This window comes from Vombatus ursinus, unplaced genomic scaffold (genome assembly GCF_900497805.2).
Source record: "Vombatus ursinus unplaced genomic scaffold, bare-nosed wombat genome assembly UNPS02014807.1, whole genome shotgun sequence".
NCBI lineage: Eukaryota > Metazoa > Chordata > Mammalia > Diprotodontia > Vombatidae > Vombatus > Vombatus ursinus.
The window spans coordinates 44,252,523-44,278,462 of record NW_020954585.1 but is presented as its reverse complement, the minus strand read 5'-3'; the positions used below and the strand labels follow the sequence as shown (position 1 = coordinate 44,278,462).

Below are 25,940 nucleotides of genomic sequence, written 5' to 3'. Positions count from 1 at the left end.
TTTTTTTTTGAGAAAGTGAAAAAGAGAGAGATACAGATGGATAGATAGCTCTAATATAGATAAAGACATAGACATAGATATAGATATAGACATAGACACAAGCATACATACAGACATAGAGATATATATATAGATACGATCGTGCAAGAGTCTGGATAGTGAGCTGTCTTCAAAGCCAGGATCCAAATCTTGCCTCTGACTGTGTGACCCTGGGCAAGTCATTTTAACTTCTCACTGATGACAACAATTACAGACACAAAAACAATCACAGCTCCAAACCAGTGGTATCAGACTCAAATAAAAAAGGGGGCCGCTAATCCATATACAAGGATACCTGTAGGCCACATACTGACTCTGTTAAAATGTTATTGTATTTTTATTTATTTTGTCAAGTATTTTCCAATTACATTTTAATCTGATTCCCAGAGCCCTTGGGAGTATTATAGGCCCATGCTACCTCTGCTCTAAGCAATTCTCTTAGGCTATAATTTGCAGAGGTATCAGCTTCTATTAACAGAGAGAATTTCCTCATCTGGGAGTTCCCCGTACTAATGAAATCACAGGTTCAGTCCCAGAAGCAGCTAGAGGCTCTTCCCTCCTCCATACCTCAAAACCTCTCTGAATCCTCCTCCCTTCCAAAGCCAGAGGATGAGGTAACCACTCTCCTCTTTCAGGCTAATCCTTCTACTTTGTGTCCTGGATGAGGCAGCTAAATGACAGTGGATGGAGTCAGGAAAGACCTGAGTTCAAATCAGGTCTCTGTCACTTACTAACAGTGTGACTGTGGGCAAGTCATTTAACCTCTGTTTGCCTTAGTCTCTTCATCTGTAAAATGGGAATAATAACAGCACCTGCTTCACAGGATTGTTGTGAGGATCACACGAGATAACATTTGTAAAAAAAGCATTAGCACAGTGGCCCTGTGTAAATGTTTATTTCCTCTCTTGCTATCCCTTCATAGAATAATAGGATTTCAATTTAAAAGAGACCTTAGGGGTCATCTTGTCCAGACCCCGACTTTTAGAGATCAGGAAACTTCAGTCCAGAAAGCTGAAGGACCTTGAGTCAGCTGCCAAATAAAGTTCACAGTTGCTAGGGAAGATAATGAGGTATTGGCATTGGGAGCTTTATCGTTGAACGGAAAATAAGGGAAGCTGGAGGGCAGGACCCAGCCCAGTGAAGTCCCTCCCTCCCTGGTGCCTGAAGAGAGGCAAGTCAGGCAAGCTGGAATTCTCTTTGTTCAGCCCACACACCTGACATTCACCCACTACTCCGCCCTGCCTTCCTGGCTGAGCCTCTTACAGGACTTGCCTACAGGCGGCTCTTCCGGACTTGGCTGTGCTCAACGCCCTCTTCACCGCCAGTGTTGTCCCTAGCTATCAACCCTGGCTTCCACCCCAGGCTTCACCCCCAGCTGGTCCTTTCAGTTCTAAGACTCAGGCACAATTTCCCTCCTTCCCAAACGCCCCCTTTCCCCAGCCCCAGCCTCTGCTGCTCAAACTCACGACTTGTTTGAAAGTCTACAAAGTGTTATTTTCCCCCCAACATCATCTCTTTTGACTCTCAAAACTCCTTGTGGGCTAAGTAGTATTAATATTATTGCCTATGGTCTTTGTTCAGTCGTTTTTCAGTCACGTCCAACTCTTCATGACCCTATTTGGAGTTTTCTTGGCAAAGATATTTGAGTGGTTTGCCATTTCCTTCTCCAGTTCATTTTACAGGTGAGGAAACTGAGGCAACCAGGGTGAAGTGACTTGTCCAGGGTCACACAGGTAGTAAGTATCTAAAGCCAGATTTGAACTCACAAAGATGAGTCTTCCTGACTTCGGTCCTGTAGCTCTATCCACTTCACCACCATTTTTAAAATTCAACAAACATTTCAAGCAGTTCAAGCCAGTGTGGAATTATAAGTAGAATTCTGGTCCTATAGTTAAAAAGACCTGGGTTCAGGTCCTACCTCAGACACATATCAGAGGTCTGATCCTGTGTAAGGCCCTCAATCTCAGCGTCCCAGGCAACTCTCAACGTTTCTAAATTCTAGAGGAGTTGCAGACCTGGATGAATGGTGGGAGTGTTCACTGTTGCTCATTGGATCAAAGCTGGAAGAGACCTTTGGATGGTGTTGAGTCCAAACTCTCATTTACAGATGAGAAACATTTAGTGACTTTCCCAGGTATTACCACCATTTTACTAATGAGGACACTGAGAAAAGGTAACATGACTTGCCTGGAGTGTCCAAGCTGAGATTCAAACCCAGGAAGGGAAGAAAAAAACAAACATCTATTAAACGTCCACTGTGTGCCAGTGGACCTACCTGGTAGGTAGGTATCATCTTCATTTTACAATTGAGGAAACTGAGGCAGATGACGGTTAAATGACTAGGCCAGAGTCAAGAAACTAGTAAGTATCAGAGGCAGGATTAGAACTCAGGTCTCCCTGACTCCAGGCCCCACGACTCCTGGCCCAGAACTGTTTACACCTCACTGTTTGACTCCCAGAAGTCCAGGACTCCTGACTTCAAATACTACTGTTCTTTCTACTATATCATGTTACCTAGAATACAACAAAATATTTGTTGTTGTTGTTGTTCAGTTGTTTTTTCAGTTGTGTCTGACTCTCTGTGACCCCATTTGAGGGCTGCTTTGCAAAGATACTGGAGTGGTTTGCCATTTCCTTCTCCACCTCATTTTACAGATGAGGAAACTGAGGCAAATAGAGTACGGTGACTTGCCCAGGGTCATACATCTAGGAAGTGTCTGAGGCCAGATTTGAACTCAGGAGGAAGAGTCTTCCTGATTCCAAGCCCAGCACTCTATCCACTTCACCACCTCACTGCCCTAGAGGGAATCCAGAAAGCCCATATCCCAGAACCTCACATTTGTGGAACAAAGAATACACATAGAGAAAGGAAGAGGGGAAGATAAGGTCAGAGAGCCAGCTTGGGCTATACCTATATGTATAGGTTCAGAGGATTTAGAGACTGAATGGGGGCTAGAAATGACCTAATCCAACAGCCTCCTTTTGCAAGTGAAAAAGACAAGGCCCAGAGAGGTTATATCACTTTTGCTTAAAGTCACACTTAATTGAATTGATCAGGAAGAAAAGGAAAGCTCAAATTCCAACAACTCCAAATCCAGTGCTCTGTTCAATGCACTACACAGGCCTCTGCTAAAGATGCTTGTAAAGACACTGGTCAGTCTTCAAATCACAGTTGCATAACACCAGTTCTTTTAACCAATAGGGATTAAGTTCTCTTTTGCAGATTGTGAATTATTTTAAGAGTTCTCTCAGACCTTCCAAGTTCTTCATAAATCGAGGATTCAAATGAAATAGTAATATTAATAGTTGACATAAAATACTTTCTCAGTTGGCCTTCACAACAATCCTCTGAGTTAGGTGCTATTATTATCCCTATTTTACAGATGAGGACACTGAGGATGACAGAGGTTAAATGACTCAGCCAGGGTCGCACAGCTAGTAAGTATCAGAGGCATAATTAAAACTCAGGTCTCCCTGACTCCAAATAGAGCCTTCTATGCACTAGGCTAAACCACCTAGCTGCTCCTAATAGCTATAAATTGTAGTTTCATAGAACCAGGAAGTCTCAACTAGAAAGGAATTTAGAGATTATCTAGTCCAATACCCTCATTTTACAGATGAGAAAACTGAGGATGACAGAGGGGAATGAAGAATTGCCCAAGGGGGCAGCTAGGTGGCACAGTAGATGGAGTTCTGGCCTTGGAGTCAGGAGGACCTGAGTTCAAATCTGGCCTCAGACACTTGACACTTACTAGCCGTGTGACCCCAGGCAAGTCACTTAACCCCGATTGCCTCACCAAAAAAAAAAGGATTGCCCAAAATCATACAATGAGTTAGTGACAAAACTGAGACTAGAAGAACTCAGGACCCTCAGCTTCTATTTTAGTGTTTTTCATCTGGCACTAGATAGACTGGTTCCTAGATGACTGATCCTGTTTATCCACCATAGAGACATATCGGCTTTTTCAGTTACATCATCACATGACTGACTCATGCTTTGCTCATGGTTTACTATGACCCCTGACTCTTTCTCTGTGTCCTTACCCAGAGTGATTCATTCCCCCATCACTACCTCCATTTTCCATTAGAACAGCATATTTTGTTTTGCTTCCCCAACCCAGGCAAGTCACTTAAACTCTGTTCGCCTAATCCACTGGAGAAGGAAATGGAAAATCATTCAAGTATCTTTGCCGAGAAAACCTATGGATAGTATGGTCGGAGGGATCCTGAAGTGTCAGAAACAACTGAATACAACAACAATAAGTCCTGTCTCCTCCCATGAAGACTTTCATGACCCTAACCGGAAATGATCGCTTCCTCCTCATTTCCAACTCATCTAGAACTCACTGCCCCTCTCACTGGGCCCTTAGTGTATCCACTTGGTCTCTTTTAATTTCTATATTCCACCTCCCCTAAAAGTAATTCTCATCTCTTCCATCTCTGTCCCCACCACCCACTGCCCCTAGCCAAGGAGTGGCCAAGTCCTATCAATTGTGTCCGTACATCTCTCCCAGTTATCTTCTCTCCACTCACACTCCAACCTTCCTAGAGCAGACCCTCATCACCTCTGCCTAGACTATTGCAACAGCCTCCTAAATAATCTCTTTTCACGCCAGTCTATCCTCTCTCCATATACCTGTCAACTTAATATTACTAAAGCAACTATTACTAACCTGCTCAAAAACCCTCACTGGCTCCCTATTGCCTCTAGAATAAAATAAAAATTCTTCTCTTTGGCATATGAAGCCTTTGACTCTCTAGATAACTCTATTAGGTTTCTTTATTAGACATTACTCTTTGTTATGCTTCCAGTGCTTAGACCAAACTGGCCTGCTTACGACTCCTCACCCAAGACCTTGCATCTCCCATCTCCATCATCCCCAATGCCTGGAAAATAAGCTCTCCCTCGCCTCTGCCTCTTAGAATCCTTTCTTCTCTTGGAAGCTTAGCTGAGGCACAGCCTCCCATGAGAGACCTTTTCTGATCTACCTCCCTGCCCAGCTGCTAATGCCTCCCCACAACACACCAAAAATAACCTTATATTTACTTGTATTTGCATGTATTTTGTATTTACTTACCTGTCCATGTTTGCCCCACTCATCTGCCTCCCTTTTCCCTCCCTACCAGAATCTGTCCGTCTTTGAACCCACTGGAACATTGCTGTCCTTCTATAGTGTCAGACTCTTCTTGAACCCATTTGGGGTTTGCTTGACAAAGGTACTGGAATGCTTTTCTGTGCTTTTCTGTTTCCTTTTCCAGCTCATTTTACAGATGAGGAAACTGAGGCAAACAGGATTAAATGACTTGTCCAGGGTCACACAGTTAGTAAATGTCTGAGGAGAGATTTTTTTTTTTAATTTTTAAATTCATTTTGAACTTCAAAAAGACAAAAAAAAAATTTTCATGTACACAACACAAAAAGAGGATTCACTATGAAATCATGAATCTCCATTTCATACTGTTTTCCTTTTTTCCTTTTTTTTAAAAATCATGTACTAAATATTATACACCCTTTTCAAAGCTACCCTGCTTTTCTCTGCTTCTTTCTGAGTTTTCTTTTGTTCTCAGTTGTGCACTTTCTATTTTTTTCTTCCCTCCTTCCTTCCCCACCCCACACTAGAGAAGGCCACCATTAGACACAGATATGTATATATTTGTATGTGTGTATATGTACCTATATGTGTGTATACATATATATGTACATATACATACACATACATACATATACCATACAGTAAAAGCATACTATACATACTTCTATTCATCAGTTCTTTCTCTGGAAGTGGATGAGGACAGATTTGAACTCAGGAAGAGAAGTCTTCCTGACTCCAGGGCCCCCAACTCTATCCACTTCCATACTTACGTGCCCTGGAGCATTGTAAGTACTAATATATGCTCATTGATTAATTGGTTTTCTAGACTAGGCCTGACTCAAGCCAGTCCCCAGATAGTTTATGTTCAATACTGCAATGAAATGAGATGTGTGTAAGTCACTCAACAGTTAACAAAAGGACATTTAATTAGCCATATCAGGGAAAGGATGGATGCTTTGAGTTGATTGAGCTGAACAAAACTCCCTTGACTATGAATTACCCACGTTGGTCTACCAGCCAAGTTTGCAAGAAAGGCTGAAGCTCCTGCGGCTGGCTGCCTTGTACTCAGGGGACCAGGAAGTAAGACAATCAAACCTCAAGTACAGTTTCAATACCTTTTAAGGAAAAACTAGCTTACTTGGAAACTTTAAATCACTATGAAAATGCCAGTTATTATGGTTTCCAAAGTCCTTTATATACATTATGGCATAGGAGTCTCAAAACCATCCAGTGACATAGGTGATTTTATTGTTGCCCTTTTGAGGGAGGAAAATGTACCTCAGAGAGACTAAATGACTTGCCCAGGATCACACAGCTAAATGTCCAAAGTGAAATTTGAACTCAGGTCTATCCTGATATCCTGACTCCACATCCAGTGTACTTTCCACTATACCACATTGCACATGTTAAGATTTCGCATATAATGGAAACTCAGTAAGTAAATTGTTGTTGTTCAGTTGTTTCAGTTGTGTCCAACTCTTTGTGGCCCTGTTTAGGGTTTTCTTGGCAGAAATACTGGAGTGGTTTTCCATTTCTTCTCCAGCTCATTTTATAGTTGAGGAAATTGAGGCAAACAGGATGTAGTGACTTGCCCTGAGGGTTCACACAGCTAGTAAGTGTCTGAGGTCACATTTGAACTCAAGTCTTCCAGACTCCATGCCTGGGCCACAATAGACAATAAACAGACCCTGAAGTCAGGAGGACCTGAGTTCAAATCCGGCCTCAGACCAAACACTTGACACTTACTAGCTGTGTGACCCAGGGCAAGTCACTTAACCACAATTGCCTAAAAATAAAATAAAATAAAATAAACATTTTTAAGTGCCTGCTATATGCACCGGGTAGGTGTTAAGCACTGAGATACAAATACAAAAAAGAAAGACAGTTCTTCTTACAGGAAGCTTACAATCTAATGAGGAAAGACAGTACATAAAAGAAGTACTAAAAAGCAGGATAGGGGTAAGGATGAGGGGTGGAGGGTAGGAAAGGTCCAGGTAGGCCTGGAGGCTGTGGTGGAGAGGTCAAAGAAATCCAAAATGTGTGCATCTGGGTAGGAAAGAAGGAAAATGAGTGTGAGAATGAGATATCTTACCTGTCTCTCCTCCTTAAATGGAGATTGAGAAATTCTTGACTCCACTCTCTAACCCGAGGAGTAGATGTCGTTCATCCATCGGCCCCCTCCCTCCCCCATAAGAGGACTAACGATATCATGATTGAGTGATGTCTTAACTTGCTCAGGAATTAGATTTAAGTGAGGCAGAGCCTCACAAAGTCATCGGCCTCACTTTCTCTTGCAGAGTCAAAGAAGTCCAAAGAAGAAAGTCAAGGCAACTGGAAATGTCGCCCAGGTGGCAGTGAATAACCTTGGCATCTTCTATGTCTGATCAGGTTCTAAGTACCCTTCAGTGCCTGTTTCAGCCACCTTCACGGCCATTGGAACAAATCCCATTCCTTGGGGGTGACAGGGTATAGGTCCTGAAACACCCCCCCCAACATTCCTTAAGTTTTCTCCTTTTCCCATGTGGTCAAGTGTTCACTAACCTTCCCAATAATCCCCAGTTTCCCAATTCTGTTACCTCCCATTGTTTGTTACCTCTGGATTACCTTGGGCCACTTCCCACCTTTAATCCTATCTAGACTCCATTCTTCCTTGGCCGTGTGGCATTCTCTGTTACCTCACAGTCACCTCGGGCTACCTGGCCACTCCTAGATCCCTCCCCCAGTCTTTCTGTATATAAGATCCATCTTGGCCAACATTAAGGTGCTCAGATTCCATCTGGCCAGCTTGCATTAGTGATACAAATGCTTAGATTCCTTAAGAGTCTGGCCAATATAGCAGATTAGAATCATGCCCACTCTCTATTGGTGTTTTTAATAAACCTTGGCTTTGACTGAAAGAAGGCTTGGGTAAAATTTTGGGGTCCCAGCACCCCTAAACCTCAACAGGGGGAAGTTTTCACATGTTTGGGGTAGACGGTCCCCAGCTCCCCAAAGGTAACAAAGATAACAACCACCAGAAGAATATTTGGTTCAGTAAACCAAAAGACACATTGATTGACCAAGTCTGATGGCACATATAACATCCCATACCTGTAGCTTCTCACCTCTTCAACAAATACGGTTTCTGGGGCAGCTAGGTGGCGCAGCAGATGGAGCTCCAGCCTTGGAGTCAGGAGGACCTGAGTTCAAATGTGACCTCAAACACTTAACATTTAACTAGCTGTGTGACCCTGGGCAAGTCACTCAACCCCAATTGCCTCACAAAAAAAAAAATATGGTTTTTAAAAATATTTATTTAGCATGCTCTCATATGCTCCTTTGATCTCATTCTACTTGCAAGGCCCTTAAGAACAAGGACCATATCATTCATATTTTACCACCTGGAACATTGTCTGCTAAATTGAATTGAGCAAGCCCTCATCCCAGGTTTCATCCCCATTTTATTGACGACAACTGAGCATCTCCCAAAGCAACATTTAGTAGGAGGGAGGAAGAGGTTGTAGTTAAGAAGATGAAAAAGCCTCCAAATAGACATGGTCTTTTTAAGAGTTAAATGGAATGTTATCAAAACAAAAAGGCCACCTACCCATAAGAAATCTTCTACTGAGAAGGACTGGATTTAAGACACAGGTCTCTCTCATTCAAGGATCATGATCTTGGACAAATCACTATTTAGACCCTCAGTTTTCTTCTTTGTAAAATGAGGGACATGGACAAGTTGTCCTGTAAGGTCTTTCCTACTCTAAGTTTCCCTAGGGGGAAAAAAAAATAAGTGAACCAACTATAGTGGAAGTGATGGAGCCAACATTTGATCTAATGAGCTTTTATTAAGCACCTACCAAGTATCGGACATTGTACTAGACAAAAATAAAACCATTCCTGCCCTAGAGGAGTTTATAGTCTTTCTAGAAGCAACTCGGACATATGTAATTAGATTCAAAATATATACAATGCAAATCCAAGAGTTGTTCGGGGGGAGGGGAGAAAGGCACTAGGAGCTGGAGTGGTCCTTCCATGACACCTTATACTAGAGACTCTGATGTAAAGGTGGGAAGTCTGAGCTCTGGGGGCATGCTGGCTGGCACATTGTAAATCGGTGGAAGAACAGCAAATGAAACTAACCCCTTTTAACCACCTAAACTCCTGTTTTATCTCCAAGAGATGGCACTTCCTCTTGCCGGCCATGTTTTTTTTTTTATTTTTCTCTACTGTAATGCTACAGGAAACTATTATATGTTTGTGCTTCAGGCTCCAAGATTTGTTTGTGATGCAATTAAGTATCATGAACTAAATATAGAACATTTATATAGGCAGACCCTGTCTTTTAAGGTCATAGGCAGAGTGTTTGCTCTAGACCTGGGTAGTCAGGCTAGGTTAGCTTAATATTTCTTTGAGAGTGCTTGGCCTTTTCTATTCAGGGAACACCTACAATTTCTCTTTAATGGGAGCAGGTATTTGCTTCACAGATTATATAGCCTAACATAGTCTATCACTCTTTTGTCTCTAATTTCTACTCATCTTTTAAAACTCAACTCCTACACCATCTCTCCAAGAAGCTTTCCCTGATAATCCTTGTCAGGTGAGAAAACGAGGAGAGGGGAGGGGAAGAGAGAGAGAGAGACAGAGACTGAGAGACAGAGACAGACAGAGAGACAGAGACAGAAAAAAGAAAAAGCCAGGAAGCATCTGATGCTGGATTTGAACACAGGTCTGTCTAGACTTCAGGTCTAGAGCTCTATTCACTGTGCCACCTAATTCCCTCTTATATTTTTTTACTCTCTACTAGAGTGGGGAGTTCGATGGGGGCAGGTTATTTTATCTAAACTTTTATTTCCCCATCACCTAGAATCAATCAATCCAATGAACATTAATTAAGCACCTACTACAAGCCAGGCACTATACTAATCGCAGGAACAAGGTTCTCTCCACATGAGAATTGAAATTAATTGACATAAACTGATTTCTCCCTCAGGTGTTCAGCTGGGGGAAAAGGCATCTTTGGATGGGTTCGATGAATAACAGTTTAAAGAATGATGTCAGTGGTCCCTAAACTTCTCCAGGAAAAAAAAAAAAGTCAGGGCAGCTAGGTGGCTCAGTGGATAGAGCACTGGCCCTGAAGTCAAGATGGACCTGAGTTCAAATCCAGCCTCAGACCAAACACTTGACACTCACTAGCTGTGTGACCCTGGGCAAGTCACTTAACCCCAATTGCCTAAAAAAAAAAAAGTTCAAGTCTCTTAGAGTCTTCTGAGGATTTTAGCCCAGGATACTGGTAGGTAAGAGGAGGATCGATTTACCTGGGAAAGAGGAGGGGGGCAGTGAGGAGAGAAAAGAGAATGATCATCTTTCTTTTGAAAAAAATCATTTGTTTCTTTTTTCATTCATTGATTCATTCATTTATAGCATTCATTTTTTAAATGTTGAGTTCCAAATTCTTTCCCCCACCTCCAGCCCCTCCCCCACCCATTGAGAAGGCAAGCAATATGATAATGATCCCCCTTTCATTCAACATTCCTCCTGTAGATTACAACGGCCTTTTCTAAGGAGGGTATTTTTAATAGCAAAGAAGTTGTGTGTCCAAAGCTGGACCCAAAGGGGGAGGGGGGGAAGAACAACACACACCAAAAAATAAAAAATAAATAAAAAATAAATAGTGGGTTGGGGGAGGGGAGGGGTCCTAGCCGAGAAGGCGAGAAAGCCTACGAATAGGTGCGGTGTCCCTTTAAGAGTCAAATGGAATGTATCAAAACAAAAAGGCCGCGCGCCCATTGGTCAGCCGGCCAGCACGTGGGTTCACAGCTGATTTCCTGGCTTTTTGTTGCTGCTGCCTCTGCTGCTGCTGCTGCTGCTGCTGCTGCTGCAGCCGCCGCCGTCGTCGTCGTCGCCGCCGCTGCCCCGCTGCTCGCTGCTGTGTGTCAGTTTCAAACCTCGCTCCTTCAGCCTGCGGCTCCCAGAGCGACCCTCGCGTGTCCCTGCTCCCGCTTCACCGGAGGCGCCGGAGACGGGGGCAGCACGCTGCCAGCGCCGCCCCCAGCCGCAGGGGCTTCTTCCCCTCCCACTCGGACCGACGACCCTCGAGGAACCAGAACCCACCCCCCCAAACCCGACCCCCATCATGGCACACTCTGCCCAGCTGAACATCTTGGAGCAAAACTGCCCCATCCAGGTGGAGCACGATCGCAAGCGGAGGCAGTTCACGGTCAAGCTGAATGGTAATGTAGCGCCAGCCAAGTCTCACTTTTCTCTCATCTACCCCCCCATCCCCTTTCCTCCCCCCCCCAGTCATCATCACCACCCCCTCCCCTCCTTTTCTATCTTTTGTTTGCACGGAAAGCAAGAAGCTAGCGAGCTAATGCAAAGAGTGCCCTCTAGCTAAACCGGGATTGATTTTTTTTTTCCTTTAGAACCGAGTTCTCTCTCCTCTTTCTCTTTTTCTTTTTATTATTATTTTATTTTATTTTGAAGCAGCGGTGAGGTTGGTTATGCAGTGGAATTACAGTGTCAACAGAGCAACTGGAAACCCCAAAAGGGTGGGAGGGAGGGAGGGGAATGGTAGGGAGAATCTGTGAAATGTATTGGAGTCTCATCCCTGCTGGAAGGATAAGTAATGAGCGCTCCCAGCTGATCTCCTATTACCATCCCCCTGTCTCAGAGATCCGTGCTTTGTTTCTACCTCTCTGCCCTCCTGTGCCAACCAGAAGCTTGGTTGGTGCCTCTGTGTGCGGAAAGTGAGTGGGAGAGCACCTGCCCACACAACTTGTGTTTGTAAACAAGCTAAAGTGGTTGAGGCTGTACTTGTTTTGAGGGTCGTGGGTTTATTTTCAATTTCGAGTTTTAGGGTATGAAGAGAGATCCCATTGCCTTCAGACGATTTTTTAAAATTATGAAACAGGGTCCCAGACTTCTTGGAGAACTCCTTTGAAAGGCTTGCACTCCCTCTCCCCTCCTTCCCAAATCCCTACCCCCTACTTCCCATGTGTTTCAGCCTGAATCCTGACAGGTTGTAGGGTCTGAATTGCATTCCTTTCCTCTTCCAGCCCTGGGGCTACTGATGGAAAGTCACTGAGTGTGAAAAGTTTTCTTTCTGCAATTTACACCCAGGCAGGAAAGATTATAGCTAGTGCATTGTCTCTTTAGGTTCAGGTCAATAGGAGCATTTCATGGGTACATATCAAGCTGAGGAGCTTTTGAACTCCGGGTGGGAAACCTTGTGCTTATGTTTAACTCTGAGAGTGCTGAGTGCTGAATGGAAGGGCCTGAGGGGAGCCCAGGAAAAGACTTGGAATAGAAACTCCAGCTACCAAGTGTGACTTTATAAGGGGCAGGAAAGCAGAGGGGGAGAGACGGTGTAGAGAATGGGTGTCCAGCAGAGGCTGGGCCTTCCTTGCTCACGAATAGGTCTTCAATAAATGCTTGTTGAATTGAATTAAGACTCTGATGACTTTTTCTAAACTTAAAGCTACTGTTAACGTTTCCCTTGTTCTATAAAATTCTCACCACTTATAGATCCACCCTCTCTCTTTTTCTCTTTGAAGTCTGAGATTTGGGGCTCTCTTCCCTACAAACTTACAGCCTTACTCTTATCTTAGAATTCCTTCACTACATGCTACACACATGTTGGAGAGAGAAAGGATCATAGAATTTTGAACCAGAAGGGTCCTCAGAGATGATCTAGCCTAGGGGTGGGGAGCCTTCGGCCTCAGGCCCGAAGTGGCCCTCTGGGTCCTCAAGTTGTGCCCTTTGACTGAATCCAAACTTTTATTAAGGAGATTTGTTCTGTGAAGTTTGGATTTGGTCACAGGGCTGAACTTGAGGACCTGGAAGGGCACGGGAGGCTCCCTGCCCCTGACTTAGCCCAAATCCTGCCCTGTCTCCCCCCCCCCACCCCCCCCCCCCCCCCCCCTTTATGAGGGCCCAGAAAAAATTATTTTTTCTTTTTTTTTTAAATTTTTAGGCAATTAGGGTTAAGTGACTTGCCCAGGGTCACACAGCTAATAAGTGTCAAGTGTTTGGTCTGAGCCTGAATTTGAACTCAGGTCCTCCTGATTTTAGGGCTGGTGCTCTATCCACTGTGCCACCTAGCTGCCCCCAAAAAATGATTTTTTCCAAAGTCACTTAGGTATAGTGAGTGGCAGAAGGGAAATTTGAACCCAACACTTCTGAACTCCAGTCCACTGTCCTTTATACCATAGCTGCCCCTTACTGTACAAGAGGTGGTCCTGGGTTGAAGTGGTCCTGTTTTTGTTTTTCTTAAAAAAAAAAAAAAACAACCCAAATCAGGCTTTTCTAAGCCTAATTACGGGGGCATTGACAGAAAAGAGCCAAGGTGAGGGAGAAACACAGCCAACTAGCTCCCTGGAGATCAGAGACAACCCTGTGATTCTGGTGGGGTTTTTTGTGTTTTGTTTTATTTGTTTGTTTTTTGCAGTTGGAAGAACCACGGTTTCTCGGTGAGCACCCTAATTGTTTGTTCTAAACATATACAGAGATGGCAGTCTGCTTGCTGCATCTGGTGCAGAACTTTTTGGGTAGAAACAGTAGTCCATTTTTAGACCCACAGAAATTGTAGGCAGGGATGCAAAAAAAAGAAAGGAAAGAGAGGAAAAAAAAAGTTTTGTTTTGTTTTTAAATTGATTCAGCCCTGGAGTCATCCCCTGGAGACAGCTTCAATCAGAGAGCCAGACTAGTTCACAGGGATATTTCTAAACTTTCTCCTCCCTTTCTTTCCCTTCCCCCACTCTAGACCACTAATTATAAAGTGTACTCCCTAAGTCAGCCCTGGGTGAAGAGAAAGCAGGACAAATCCAGGGGGCCAGATGAGGGGTTGTTGAAAGACTGATTAAAGACTGAATAAAAGGCAAGAAATCAAACAGAAAGAGCTAGCCTGGCTTGAGTCCAGAACAGAAAGACACCAAATTCTCTTTGGCCCACATCTGACTCTATTACTGCCCTAAGGTAGTGATTTCAGATTGATTGGCTTACCACCATGTGCCAGTCACTGTCCGAAACCTATCCAAGGGCCAGCCTCCGTCCTCTAGGACCTTTCGGGCCCCAGCTAGCACTGGGTAAGACCCTCCACCTTCCTGGGCCTTGATTATCCCAGCTGCCAAGGGGAAAGAAAATGGTAGAAGGGATTGTCTGCAGCTGAAATGCCTGTCAAAAATACAAGGCTTCTACTGGCCTTACAATCTGGTTTGTTGAATGAATGAATAGCTTGTTGTGAGCTAAGCACTTTGTAGACCCTAAAGCAGCATTATCCCGAAATACTCAGGGCAGGGGAGGGGGGTCAGTTGTCTACCTAAATAATTTCAATCACCATGAGCCAGCACTCCTGCCAATGTCCTTGTTTCCTCTTTTGGGGACGAACCAAGAAAGTCTGCCCCACATGGGGGTGTCCCATGCTGCCGTGGCTTCTGGCTCCCTGTGGGAATGGGAGCCAATCAGACTGTGGAGTTATAGAATGTTAGAGTTGGCAGGGACCTTAGAAGTCAACCAGCCTGACCCCTTTATTTTATCTGAAATTTTCTTTTTTTTTTTATTGCAAACTTAATCATCAACAAATATTTCCATATACAAAGACAAACAAGGAAGGCGGTTGTATGTGAAACTGTAAAGTTCTGTTATAGACAGGTGTTTAAGACAGACACACATGCATACACATGCATGCCCGTGCACGTGCCCCCAAAAATCTTAGCACAGTTTTAAACTACTAAAGGTTAAAACTGCACTAAGTCTTTTGGAATACCCTTAATAATTTAACAAGGTAGTAATGAAGGAAACAGGCCTAGGGTAGGGAGGTGACTTCCCCAAGGTAACAGTGAATTCTTGTCAGAGCCAAGAATAGAAGCCAGTCTCCCAACCCAGGGTTCTCGATTTTTCACTAGGTAATTAAAAAAACCAAACCCAAGAGCTAATAGGCTGGTTTTTTTTGCTGTCATTCAACATTCATTAACTCTACAAGTATGAGTGAAATTGGTCCTTAGATTAGAGGCCTTTGTCCAGCGGGCGAAATTGGGAGAAATTTCTGTAGTTAAGAGTGAGTGGCTTTCTAGGAAGCCTGACTCTCCCTCTCCCTACGACTCACATTGATCATGATGTAGAAATTCTCATCATTACTTTATCCTGGAAAGGCATCTAGGCATAATGGATAGATAGTTGGGCTTGGGGTCAGGATTCCTGCCTTAGACACTAGATATCTATCAATCAATGAGTGTAATCTTAGGTAAATTATTTAACCTCTTTCAGCCTCAGTTTCCTCAACTGTAAAATGAAAATGATAATAAAAGCATTAACTCCACAATTTCTAACAAGATAATGGATATGAAAGTGCTTTGTGAATCTTCAAGCTAACACTGATATATATTAGCTGTGACTATAATCACCAGGGAGACCTAACTCACAGAATGGCATTATCTTGCCAGAGGCCCTCCTGGGAAAAGCATTAATAATTCTTGGATCCCTTCTCTGCAGCCTGGTTCCTGGTTTCTTTGGTTCTTTTTTTCCTCCAAATCTGAATATTCTCACATCTGGGCCTTGGTTTCTTCACTCATTAATTGAGAATCAAGGCCCTCCCAGCTCTGACATTTTATGATGTATGTGGGGCATGGCTCAGAGTGCTTCTTCCTCTGATGTGACCAGCTGTACTTTATGGTTACTTACTAGGGTGAGTCAAGATTTGTGCTGGGCAAGGAAGTGGTCAGGAACGCTCTCTGGGTCTCCCCAGCTGACTGGTAGAAGGATATGTGTATATTTCATTGCCGAAGTTGTATTTTGTGCCTGCTATGCACAGAGCACCACGTGAGGGGATAGGAGAGAAGTATAGGACATAGTTGGTACCACCAAAGAGCTTGTAATGTAATTGGGGAGATAAGTCTGTTACGTGTACATCTAAAAAGATAACCTATCAGACCAGACACTTGACATGTACTAGCTCTGTGACCTTAGGCAAGTCACTTAACCCCAGTTGCTTCACCAAAAAAAGCAAAAAAGATAACCTAGCATCACAAGTAGATGAGAGCTTGTCATAAGTGTCCATGGGGCACTCCCTCCCCTAGAAGATCAAAGGAAAGGATGGAGATGGTGACACAGTGCAAAGAATAGTGGATTTGAAGTAAGAGGACCTGGGTTCAAATCCTGGTTCTGTTTCCTACTGAATGGGTTGGACTAAATGGTCTTGAAGGTCCCTTTTGTCTTTAAAGCTCTGATCTTATTATAGGTCAGTGAGGAATGTAATAGTCAAGGAAGGTTCCAGCCTCAGACACTTGACACTTACTAGCAGTGTGACCCTGGGCAAGTCACTTAACCCTGGTTGCCTCACCAAAAAAAAAAAAAAGAAAGTCAAGGAAGGCTTCCTGGAAGAAGTGGAACTTGGGCTGAGCCTTGAAGAGTGGGCTGAATAAGCCCAGAAGAGATGGGGAGGACCTTCTAGGTAGGGGAAATAATATGAGCAAGGGGGCAAAGGGGACATTCCCATATGATTTAGGGGCCAGTGATGATTTAGGCAGTCAGGCTGGCTTGCCTTAGATCAGAGGTGAGAGCCCATGCAGCTGACCACACTCCCAGTAGAACCTAGGTGATGTTAATATATGTGTTTTTCTAAGTCAATATGTGGTCCTTATGTACGGATTAGTGCCCTGCCCCCCATCCCCCTTCTGTTTGAGTTTAACATCTCTGCTTTAGATTTGTAAGAAGCTAGAGGACAAGCTTTGAGTCATGTTCCGTTTTTAGCCTCGGCACAATGCTTAATACTGAAAATGGTGCCAGTGAGCACAGAACAAGTGACTTGGGGGTTGATTTACAGAGGGTCTTAATCCTAAAAGCTCAAGACTGAACCAAGACTTTTAGGCTACCCTGTGTTCTCTGCTGGCACTTATGACTGGTAAAGATCTTGTGGGTAGAGGGTATGGCTGTCAGTGTTTGTAAAATGTGTTTGCTGAGTTGAATTGAATTTGGATGTTCTTAGAATATTGACTGGAAGCTGAGCCAGGACAAAGATTGGGACAAATAGTAATGATGCCAACTAGAAATGATTTAGACTTGACGTCGGGAGCCAGGGAGTGATTGATGCCTTCATGTAATCTGCCTGCTCTTTGGCAAAGGCCAAAGAATCATAGTGTCAGCCCCTGAAGGAACCTGAGATCTTGTAGCCCACCACCCTCATGTTACAGCCTAAGTAATTGAGATCCAGAAAGGGTAAGAGACTTTTCTAAGGTCACACACATGCTAAGTTAGAAGCAGCTAGATAGAGCGCTGGGCCTGGAGTCAGGAAAACCTGAGTTCAAATCCAGCCCCAGCCGTTTACTAGCTGTGTGACTGTCTGGAAAAGTCGCTTAACCACTGTTTGCTTCAGTTTCTTCCACTGTGAAATGGGGATACTGATAATAATAACACATAGCTCCCAGGGTTATTGTGACTGTCAAGTGAGATATTTGTAAAAAATGCTTAGTAATCCCTGGTACATAGTGGGTACCATATAAATTGTTATCCTCCCTCACCCAGTGGCAGAGCTACAGGCCTAGAATATAAGCTCCTTGAGGGCAGGGACAGTTGAATTGTTGTTTTTGTAATACCAGCTGGGAGTGCATGCTGGGCGCATAGAAGGTGCTTAAGAAATGCTTGTGTTTGGAAATTGATCTGGGGTGGCAAGTGTGGCTTGATCCTATTAAACACTTTGGAAGAGGGAGGAAAAAAAAAAAAAGAAATGGCTGTGGATGAATAGAACCCAGGTCTCCTACCCTTTAGACCAGGATGCTCCCCACCACACCTCATTGCAACCCCTGTCACAAGGCAATAAATGGTTAGGTGCTAAGTGAGTAAACATTTTGAGCTCAAGCAAGAGCCTGTTTTTGGTTGATACCCTGTTTTGGGGGCAGCCTGGGAAGACAAAAATATTTGCTTGTCCCAGATGAGAATCCAGCCTTTTGGGCTGTTGCAGACTCTGAGTTCCTAACAGAACTTCAGGGATGGAAGGAGGGTCCTTTTGAAGTTGTTAAACCCAGAATCAAGCTGGGAGATACCCTACTGGAGCAGACAGGTTGTTAGCAACTCATGATCTTTGGAACAGCCAAGCAAGGTCAATGCAACAAAAATTTATTAAGCACCTACTACGTGCACAGTACTGTGTGAGGTGCTAGGGATAGACCCAGCCAAAAGCAAAGCAAGGCGCTCACATTCTCCTGCCCAACTGATTGGCCCAGATGGTATAGAAACAGAATTCTGGAATGTTAGAGCTACAATAAGTTGGGATAATGGAGAAAGCCTTGGTCTCGGTTTGAGTTCGGGCGATCACGGCTACTAGATATATGACCATGAGCAAGTCCCTTAAATTCTGTTTCTTCACTTTTTAAATGGAAACTCTAATACCTGCATTACCTGTAACAAGGCATTGTTGCAGGGAGATTGTTTTGTAAACCTAAAGGGCTACAGAAACATGATCTATTGTCAATCAGTAAACTTTTAGTAAGCACCTGCTATGTCCCGGGTACTTTGCTAAGCTCTGGAGATGTAAAGAAAGCCCTAAGACAGTCCCTGCCTCAGACACTTGTAGGTACAGTCTGGAAACAAGATGAATAGAAGGAAGCTGAAGACTAGTGAAGGTATTGTTAGCACCTGGTCCAATTCTTTTCCATTTGCTGGTAAGGAAATAGAAATCAGTAGCTGTGTGACCCGGGGCAAGTCACTTAACCCTGTTTGCCTCAGTTTCCTCAATCTGTAAAATGAGTTGGAGAGTGAAATGGCAAACCACTCCAGTATCTTTGCCAAGAAGATCCCAAATGGGGTCACAAAGGGTTGGATACAGGCAACTAGGTGGCACAGTGGATAGAGCACCAGCCCTGAAGTCAGGAGGACCTGAGTTCAAATGCGGTCTCAGACCAAACACTTGACACTTACTAGCTGTGTGACCCTGGGCAAGTCACTTAACCCCAATTGCCTAAAAAAAAAAAAAGAAAAATAAATAAAAATAAAGAGTTGGATACAGCTGAAAATGACCAACAGCAAACAGAAATCTAAAAGAGAGAGTTGACTTGGTATGGCTACTTAGCAGCAGAGCTCAGACTTGCATGAAGATGATTCTTCAGGTGTGGAACTGATGGCCAGGCTGTAAATAGCCTCCATGGCTAGGCTTTCTGGACACAGGTAGCCATACAGGACAAGTGAACCCTCTCTTCTGTTTCCTGGCTCTCTCCTATGCCTGGAGCTAAAAATCCCCTTCTTAGGATGTTTGCATTGCATCTGCTGGTGTGTCTTCTAAATATGTTTATTTGCTCTCCATAGTAACATTCAGTTGCCCAGGAGTATCAATCCAGGGAGGGAGAGAATCATTTATGCACAGAGTTTCTACCTTTTCCATCCCCTCCCAGCCCCACCCCACAGCTGGCAGCTTGTGTGGGCACTTCTCCAGAACCTCTGGTTCCCTTCATTGCCAGAACCTGTTATTGTTTTTTTTTTAAATTTGTTTGTTTGTTTTGCCTTTCTGCATACCCACCTGCCCCAGTAACTTTAAGGTGACTTTTCAAGTGATCACCCTGCCAGACCAAGCCAGCTGTGTGACTTTGGCAGGCTGGGTGGAAGGAGGAGTGAGTGGGGAAGGTTGATCAAGCTTAGGTTTGAGAAGTCTAGGGACAGACCCTGCCTTTGTGGAGGAGGCAGTTTGGGGGGAGCAGACAGTGATCAGGAGTCAGGAGCACGTGGGCTCCAATCTCTACCTAGACATCTACTGGCTGTGTACCCAGGAGGACTTCCTTAACCTCTGTTTCCTCATCTGTCAGAGAGCTGACCTCAAAGCCAGGTAGAGCTAGGGTCAGGGTGCCTCTGAGCTGGGCCCTTATCCTCTCAGGGCCCCCAGGCAGTTCTCCAAGGTCATCTCTTGACCCAAATTGGTAGAAGTGGTTCCTTACCTCAATGAGATCAGTGGCCCACATCTAAAAATGTGGGTGATAAACAGCTGGAATACTTAAGTCATAGAGTTAAGTGAGGATCAAATGAGGTGATGTATTGAGGCAGCCAAGTGTTCTGGTAGAGAATGGAGAAGACCTGAGTTCAAATCGTGCCTCACACACTTACCAGCTGTGTGACCCCGGGCAAGTCAATTAACCTGTTTTACAGCCGTAGTTTTCTCTTTGCAAAACAAGGTTAATAATAGCACCTACCAAAAATAATAATAATACCAGCACCTACCTCCCAGGGTTGTTGTGAGAATTAACTGATATAACATTTGTAAGGGGCTTAGCAAACCTTAATATACCTAATACCTAATAATAATAATACCTAAATAATAATAATTATAATAAAATAATAATAATAATACCTAAAACCTTAGCAAACCTATCATAGTAATAATACTATGATGACAATAGTAATAATAACATTACTTTTAAGTAAGTTTTCAGTCCTTTTACATGCATCTGAGCATCAATAACAACCCTGAGAGATAGGTAGGGTGGGAATTATTCTGGCCATTTTGCAGATGAGCTCATTAAGGGCTAGTTCAGAACCAGAACTCATGGCTGTAGGAATGCCATATCTGGGCTTTGTTGTGGCCAAGCTGAGATAACCATTTGTTCCAACGACTGCTACCCAGTCTGAGGAGCTATGACTGGCTGCCCACACACCACGGTGTCAGCTGGAGAGAGAGTGAAGCCGTGCTGTGGTGCCACCGATTCTGTTGAGGACACACCAAAACTTGTGGGCCATGCCCACAGAGATGGGAGGGTGTGATAGCTCTATCAGAAGGGCACAGCTGCCTCTGTTGCTCTCCTGCCTCACACAGAACAGGGGCATTCAGAAACAGAGGGAGTCTAATCAGTGATAGATCTAGGCCTTACCCCTGCCCTGTTTGGCCTCATCTCTCTTTGCCGTAGCTGCTTTGCAAAGTGTGCCTCCTGGATGTACAGCCCCGGATAGCCACATCCTGAGAAATGTGTGCACTTCCTGACCAGTTTTTCTCAGAAGAGGTAGTGAGCTCCCCATCCCTGGGAGTGTTCTAATAGGGAATCCAGTGATCACCAGTCAGGCCATAGAAATTACACTTATGCTGGTTGTTGTTTCTTATGTATTTATTTATTTATTTAGTTTGTTTGTTTTGCCTTTCTGCACACCCACCCACCTGTCCTGGTAACTTCAGATTGATGTTTAAAGTGATCCCCCTCCCAGACCAAGCCAGCTGTGTGACTCTGGCCGCTGGGTGGAAGGAGGAGTGAGTGGGATGGCTGATCAAGCTGGGTTTGAGAGGTCCAGGGAAAGATCTTGCCGTTGTGGAGGAGGCAGCCTGAAGGGAGTGGAGAGGGACGTAGAATGCTTTCTGACTGATGTTTGAGTCTAGAATTGTTCTAGCACGGTGCTAGGTTTGGTCCGATCCCATTTGATGGTTCTGTTTAACCACTGTTTAAGCTCCAGCTTGTTTTTGTTCTGTTCTCTATTTATAGTAGCCAAGGGGTCATCCAAGATTTCTTCTCAGTTGGGAAAGGACCAACTTTCCTGAAGCAGCTAGTCTGTCCTGGGCCTAGAATCAGAAAGACCTGAATTCAAATGCAGCCTTAGATACTTCCTAGCTGTGTGACCCTGGGCAAGTCATTTAGCCTCTGCCTGCCTCAGTTTCTTCACATGTAAAATGGGGATAATAATAGCGCCTACCTCCCAGGATTGTTGTGAAGATCAAATGATAATACAGTTGTAAAGTGCTTAGCACAGTGCCTCCCACATAGTGGGGTTAATAGAGGCTTGCTTCCTACCTCCCTGAGCCCTTTTCCTTGGAGAGAAGAATATTAATATGTAGGGTAAATAGAGATTAGAATCCTCCAGAGTGCAGACAGCCTAGGGGGTCTTTGTGGGCAAAGTCATTCCACACCCACAGAGTACATTTCTGGGGAGCTAAGTGGCTTTGTCCTTCATTCTCAAAGAGGACCGTGATGCCATGACATGTAAGTGAATTGGATTTAAGTGAGGCAGGGCTGTGCAAAGTCACCAGCCTCACTATGTCCTCCTCAGCCATCTGGGTCCAGTGGTGAGACATAGATCAGGAGGACTGGAGATGGCCCAGCTCTAGGGAGCTATAAGGTTTGCCTGAGTGTACTCTTTACAGCCCAGTGAAGTAAGGAGGCGCTATAGGAATCTGTAAAAAGAAGTTTTATTAGCCGGTGTCTGAGGGACACTTCCAGGTCTACACCCATGTGAATGTGTTACAAGGTGATAGGGGAGAGGGGAATGCAAAAGTATAGCATGGTCTCGGAGAAAGAGTGATGAATTTAGGATCAGGAATCTGGATTCTAGTCCCAGCTTTGTCCTTTTACTGCCATTGTGACCTTGGGGAAGTCCCTTTATTTCTCGAGGCCTCAGTTTGCTTATTTGCAAAATGGATATAGTACTGCTTTTACTACTTACCTCAACAGGGTTGATGAAAGCATTTTGTAAATTGTCATGTTTCAGTATTTCAAGGACTGTGTGTAGGTAGTCCCTCCACCAATACAGATCACAACCCCACTTCACCTTAGTAGATGGCCATTGTGAGTGTTGTGGCTGACAAAAAAAAAGGTTCATTGTGAATATCTGTGTCAGAAAACTGTAGCTTCTATAGAAATCTGAGCTGATTTTATTTAGAGCTCTAAGGCCAGGGGTGTGTTGGAGCCACCTCAAGAGAGCTGGTTGTTAAATTTTTAGCATGAGCATTAACACCTCGGAAATCAGAATGTATCAGAGCTTGATGTATTGCTTATTTAGTTATCTAGACTTAGGAAATGATGGAGAAAATGTTAGCAGTGTAGATTCAAATGACAAGTTTGTCGTTTGTACAAATTTTTTTTTTACTTCAGGAGAGCTGATTGTTAAACGTTTACCAGCATGCCCCTGCTTTAAGGTGTGGTCCTTGCCCTCCTGTAGTTTACAGTCTAATGGGGGGGTGGGGAACATGGCAAAGACAAAAAGAGAAATAGCAGCATAAGATATTGGGGAAGCCCAGGTTCTATTGCATCTTGTTCCCAAAGAGCAAGGAGCAGCCGCGGCCTGAGCCCCTGGAAACTCTGCCTGATGACTTGACTGTGTAGGAATTTTGTGGCCAGCTTTGCCCCATGTGGAGCTAGAAGCTGCAGAGGTCTGGGCCAGGCTGCCGGGTGAGGGCCCTGAAATAGCCTCTCAGCACAGAGTGTGTGCACCTCATTAAACCCCTAACAGGTGGCTGGCTGGTAACTGACACTCAGCCAGCACTCTGCTCCCTCCCAAGGGATGGAGAGAAGGGCTGAAAGAGAGGGAGGCTTCTCTGTAATTGACTGCTGGACCTGGAATCAGAAAAATGTGCGGGACCAGACCTGCCTGTGATGCTTACTGGCAGTATGACCATGGACAAGTCATTTCACTCCTGAAATTAGTTTCCTCATCTGAAAAATGAGGATGATAAGACTTGAAGTACTGAGATTTTGGGGTTGTGAGACAGTTGATCTGAAGTACTTTACAAACAGGCAGCTAGATGTTGCAATAGATAGAGTGCTGGGCTTGGAATCAATCAGGGAGACTCACCCTGCTGAGTTCAAATGAGCCTTCACGTATTTACTAGCAGTGTGACCCTGGGCAAGTCACTTGATTCCAAACAAAATCTGGAAGACTCATCTTCCTGAGTTCAAATCTGGTCTCAGACACTTACTAGCTGTGTGACCCAGGGTAAGTCACTTAACCCTGTTTGCCTCGGTTTCCTCATCTGTAAAATGAGCTGGAGAAGGAAATGGTAAACCACTCCAGTATCCCTTCCAAGAAACGGGGTCATGAAGATTCAGACACAACTGAAAAAAAATGACTGAACAACAAATTGTATCTTGGGCAAGTCGCCAAAAACTCAGTTTCATCCACTTTAAAATGGGAGTAATGAAAGCTCCTATCTCATAAGATTGTTGTGAGGATCAAATGAGATATTTGTAAAGTCCTTGGCACAATGCCTGGCACTTAGTAGGTGCTTAATAAATGTTTCCTTCCTATTCTCACAAGGTTGTTATTAGGATCAAAAGAATTAACATGTTGTATGTAAAGTGCTTTGTAAACCCTATATATCTTAAAATCTTCTCTAAATGCTACCTATCGTGATTATTAGAAAAAATCTCTAAGTAGCAGTGCATTTTCTTTTAGGTTATTGGTAGAAGAGTTCCATGTTCTTGATAACCCATTCCAATGCCCAACAGCTCTTTGCCTGGGAAGTACTGGTCCCTTTCTCCCCTCGGCTGCTCCCTCAAAGCCTGACCTCCGCCTCCCATTTGTACCTAAACCTGGGTGCCGCAGCTTACCATCCAGAGTCTGGAGATGTCCTAGGTGTGTGTTAAAGCCCTGACCTTCCTCACTACCCTTGCGCAGAAGAGAGATGCTACACTGGGGTGTGTGGACCTGTGGATTCAGGGAGTGCTGTGGTATGACGGAAAGAACCCTCGATTTGGGGTTATGGGACCTAGATTCAAGTCTCACCTCTACCAGCTTTCTGACTATGGGTGAACTCTGAGTGGTGAACTCAGAACTCTGAGCCTCAGTTTTCTCATCTGTAAGAGAAAAAGAAAGAACTTGTACTGCCTAACACAGGGAAATGTGAGCACCGGGTGAGATGGTGCATCCTGAAAAAAAAAATTACATGTGTGTGAGCCATATAATAATAGCTCATAATAGCTCATATATATGTGTGTATGTGTATATATATCACTTAAAGGTTTGCAAAGCTCTTTGCTTATGTTATCTCACTTAATCCTCACAATGATCTTGTGACAGATGTATTTTCATTACCCCTACTTTGTTGTTCAGTTGTTTCAGCTGTGTCATGACACTTTGTGACCTCATTTGGGTTTTCTTGGCAAAGATACTGGAGTGGTTTGCCATTTCCTTCTCCAGCTCATTTAACAGATGAGGAAACTGAGGCAAACAGTGAAGTGACTTGCCCAGGGTCACACAGCTAGTGTCTGAGATCAGATTTGAACTCAGATCATCCTGACTTCAGACTTGGCATTTTATCTACTGTGTACCCAACTGCTGCTTATTATTATTAGTTATTATTATCAGTTATTATTACAGTCTATCTATCGATAACTCACATTTGTATAGCACTGTGCAGGGCAGTGTGGCATACTGGATAGAAGATCAGCGTTGGAGTATGGAAGACCTCAATTCAGTCCCTTCTTCTGACACATTTTGGTTTTATGACCCTGGACAAGTCACATAACCTCTCAATGCCCCGGCAGCTCTCCATTGATGAAGTTTTCATAGGAGGAGTTCCTCACACTGGTGAAATCACAGGTCAGGGAACACCTCCCCTGTCTATTAGTACTTGGTGGGATTCTGCTTCTTAAGGTTTACGAAGGGTTTTTTTCCCCCACAACAACTTTTTTTTTTTTGGCTAGGCAATGGGGTTAAGTGACTTGCCCAAGGACGCAGCTAGTAAGTGCTGTGTGTCTGAGGCTGTATTTGAACTCAGGTCCTCCTGAATCCAGGGCCGGTGCTCTATCCACTGCACCACCTAGCTGCCCCCACAGCAACACTCTTGAGGAAGACAGTACAAGTGTTAGGATCCATTCTCCTTTTGTGGATGAAGAAACGGGCTTAGAGGATTCATTGACTTGCCTCGGTAACCCACAGTAAATTTTGAACTGGGGGCCCCTGATTCTCAGTCCAGTTCTCTTTCCTTTATACCAAAGGCTGTGGGGAGATTTGAACCACGCGGGTGTGTGTGAAAGGCGCTTTGAGAGAGAGAGGAATAGAGAAGAGATATTTGTTGTTGTTTGAGCCCTCTTGCTGTGGATTGAGGTGGAGTGAATAGGGTCCCGGCATGCCCTTGGCAGGCACCCGGAGGTT

The 25,940-nt window shown here is 44.1% G+C and overlaps 1 protein-coding gene across 2 annotated transcripts in view; it reads left to right on the top strand.

Moving 5' to 3' along the window:
- Positions 1 to 11,210: 11,210 nt before the first annotated feature.
- The window catches only part of NATD1 (N-acetyltransferase domain containing 1), a 60,818-nt gene continuing 46,088 nt past the window's right edge, over positions 11,211 to 25,940 (top strand). For both annotated transcript variants that reach the window (XM_027874843.1, XM_027874844.1), the window contains exon 1: positions 11,211 to 11,344. In XM_027874843.1, the coding sequence (XP_027730644.1) occupies positions 11,248 to 11,344 (97 nt within the window). In that variant the 5' untranslated portion in view covers positions 11,211 to 11,247. The remainder of the gene's footprint in view (positions 11,345 to 25,940) is intronic.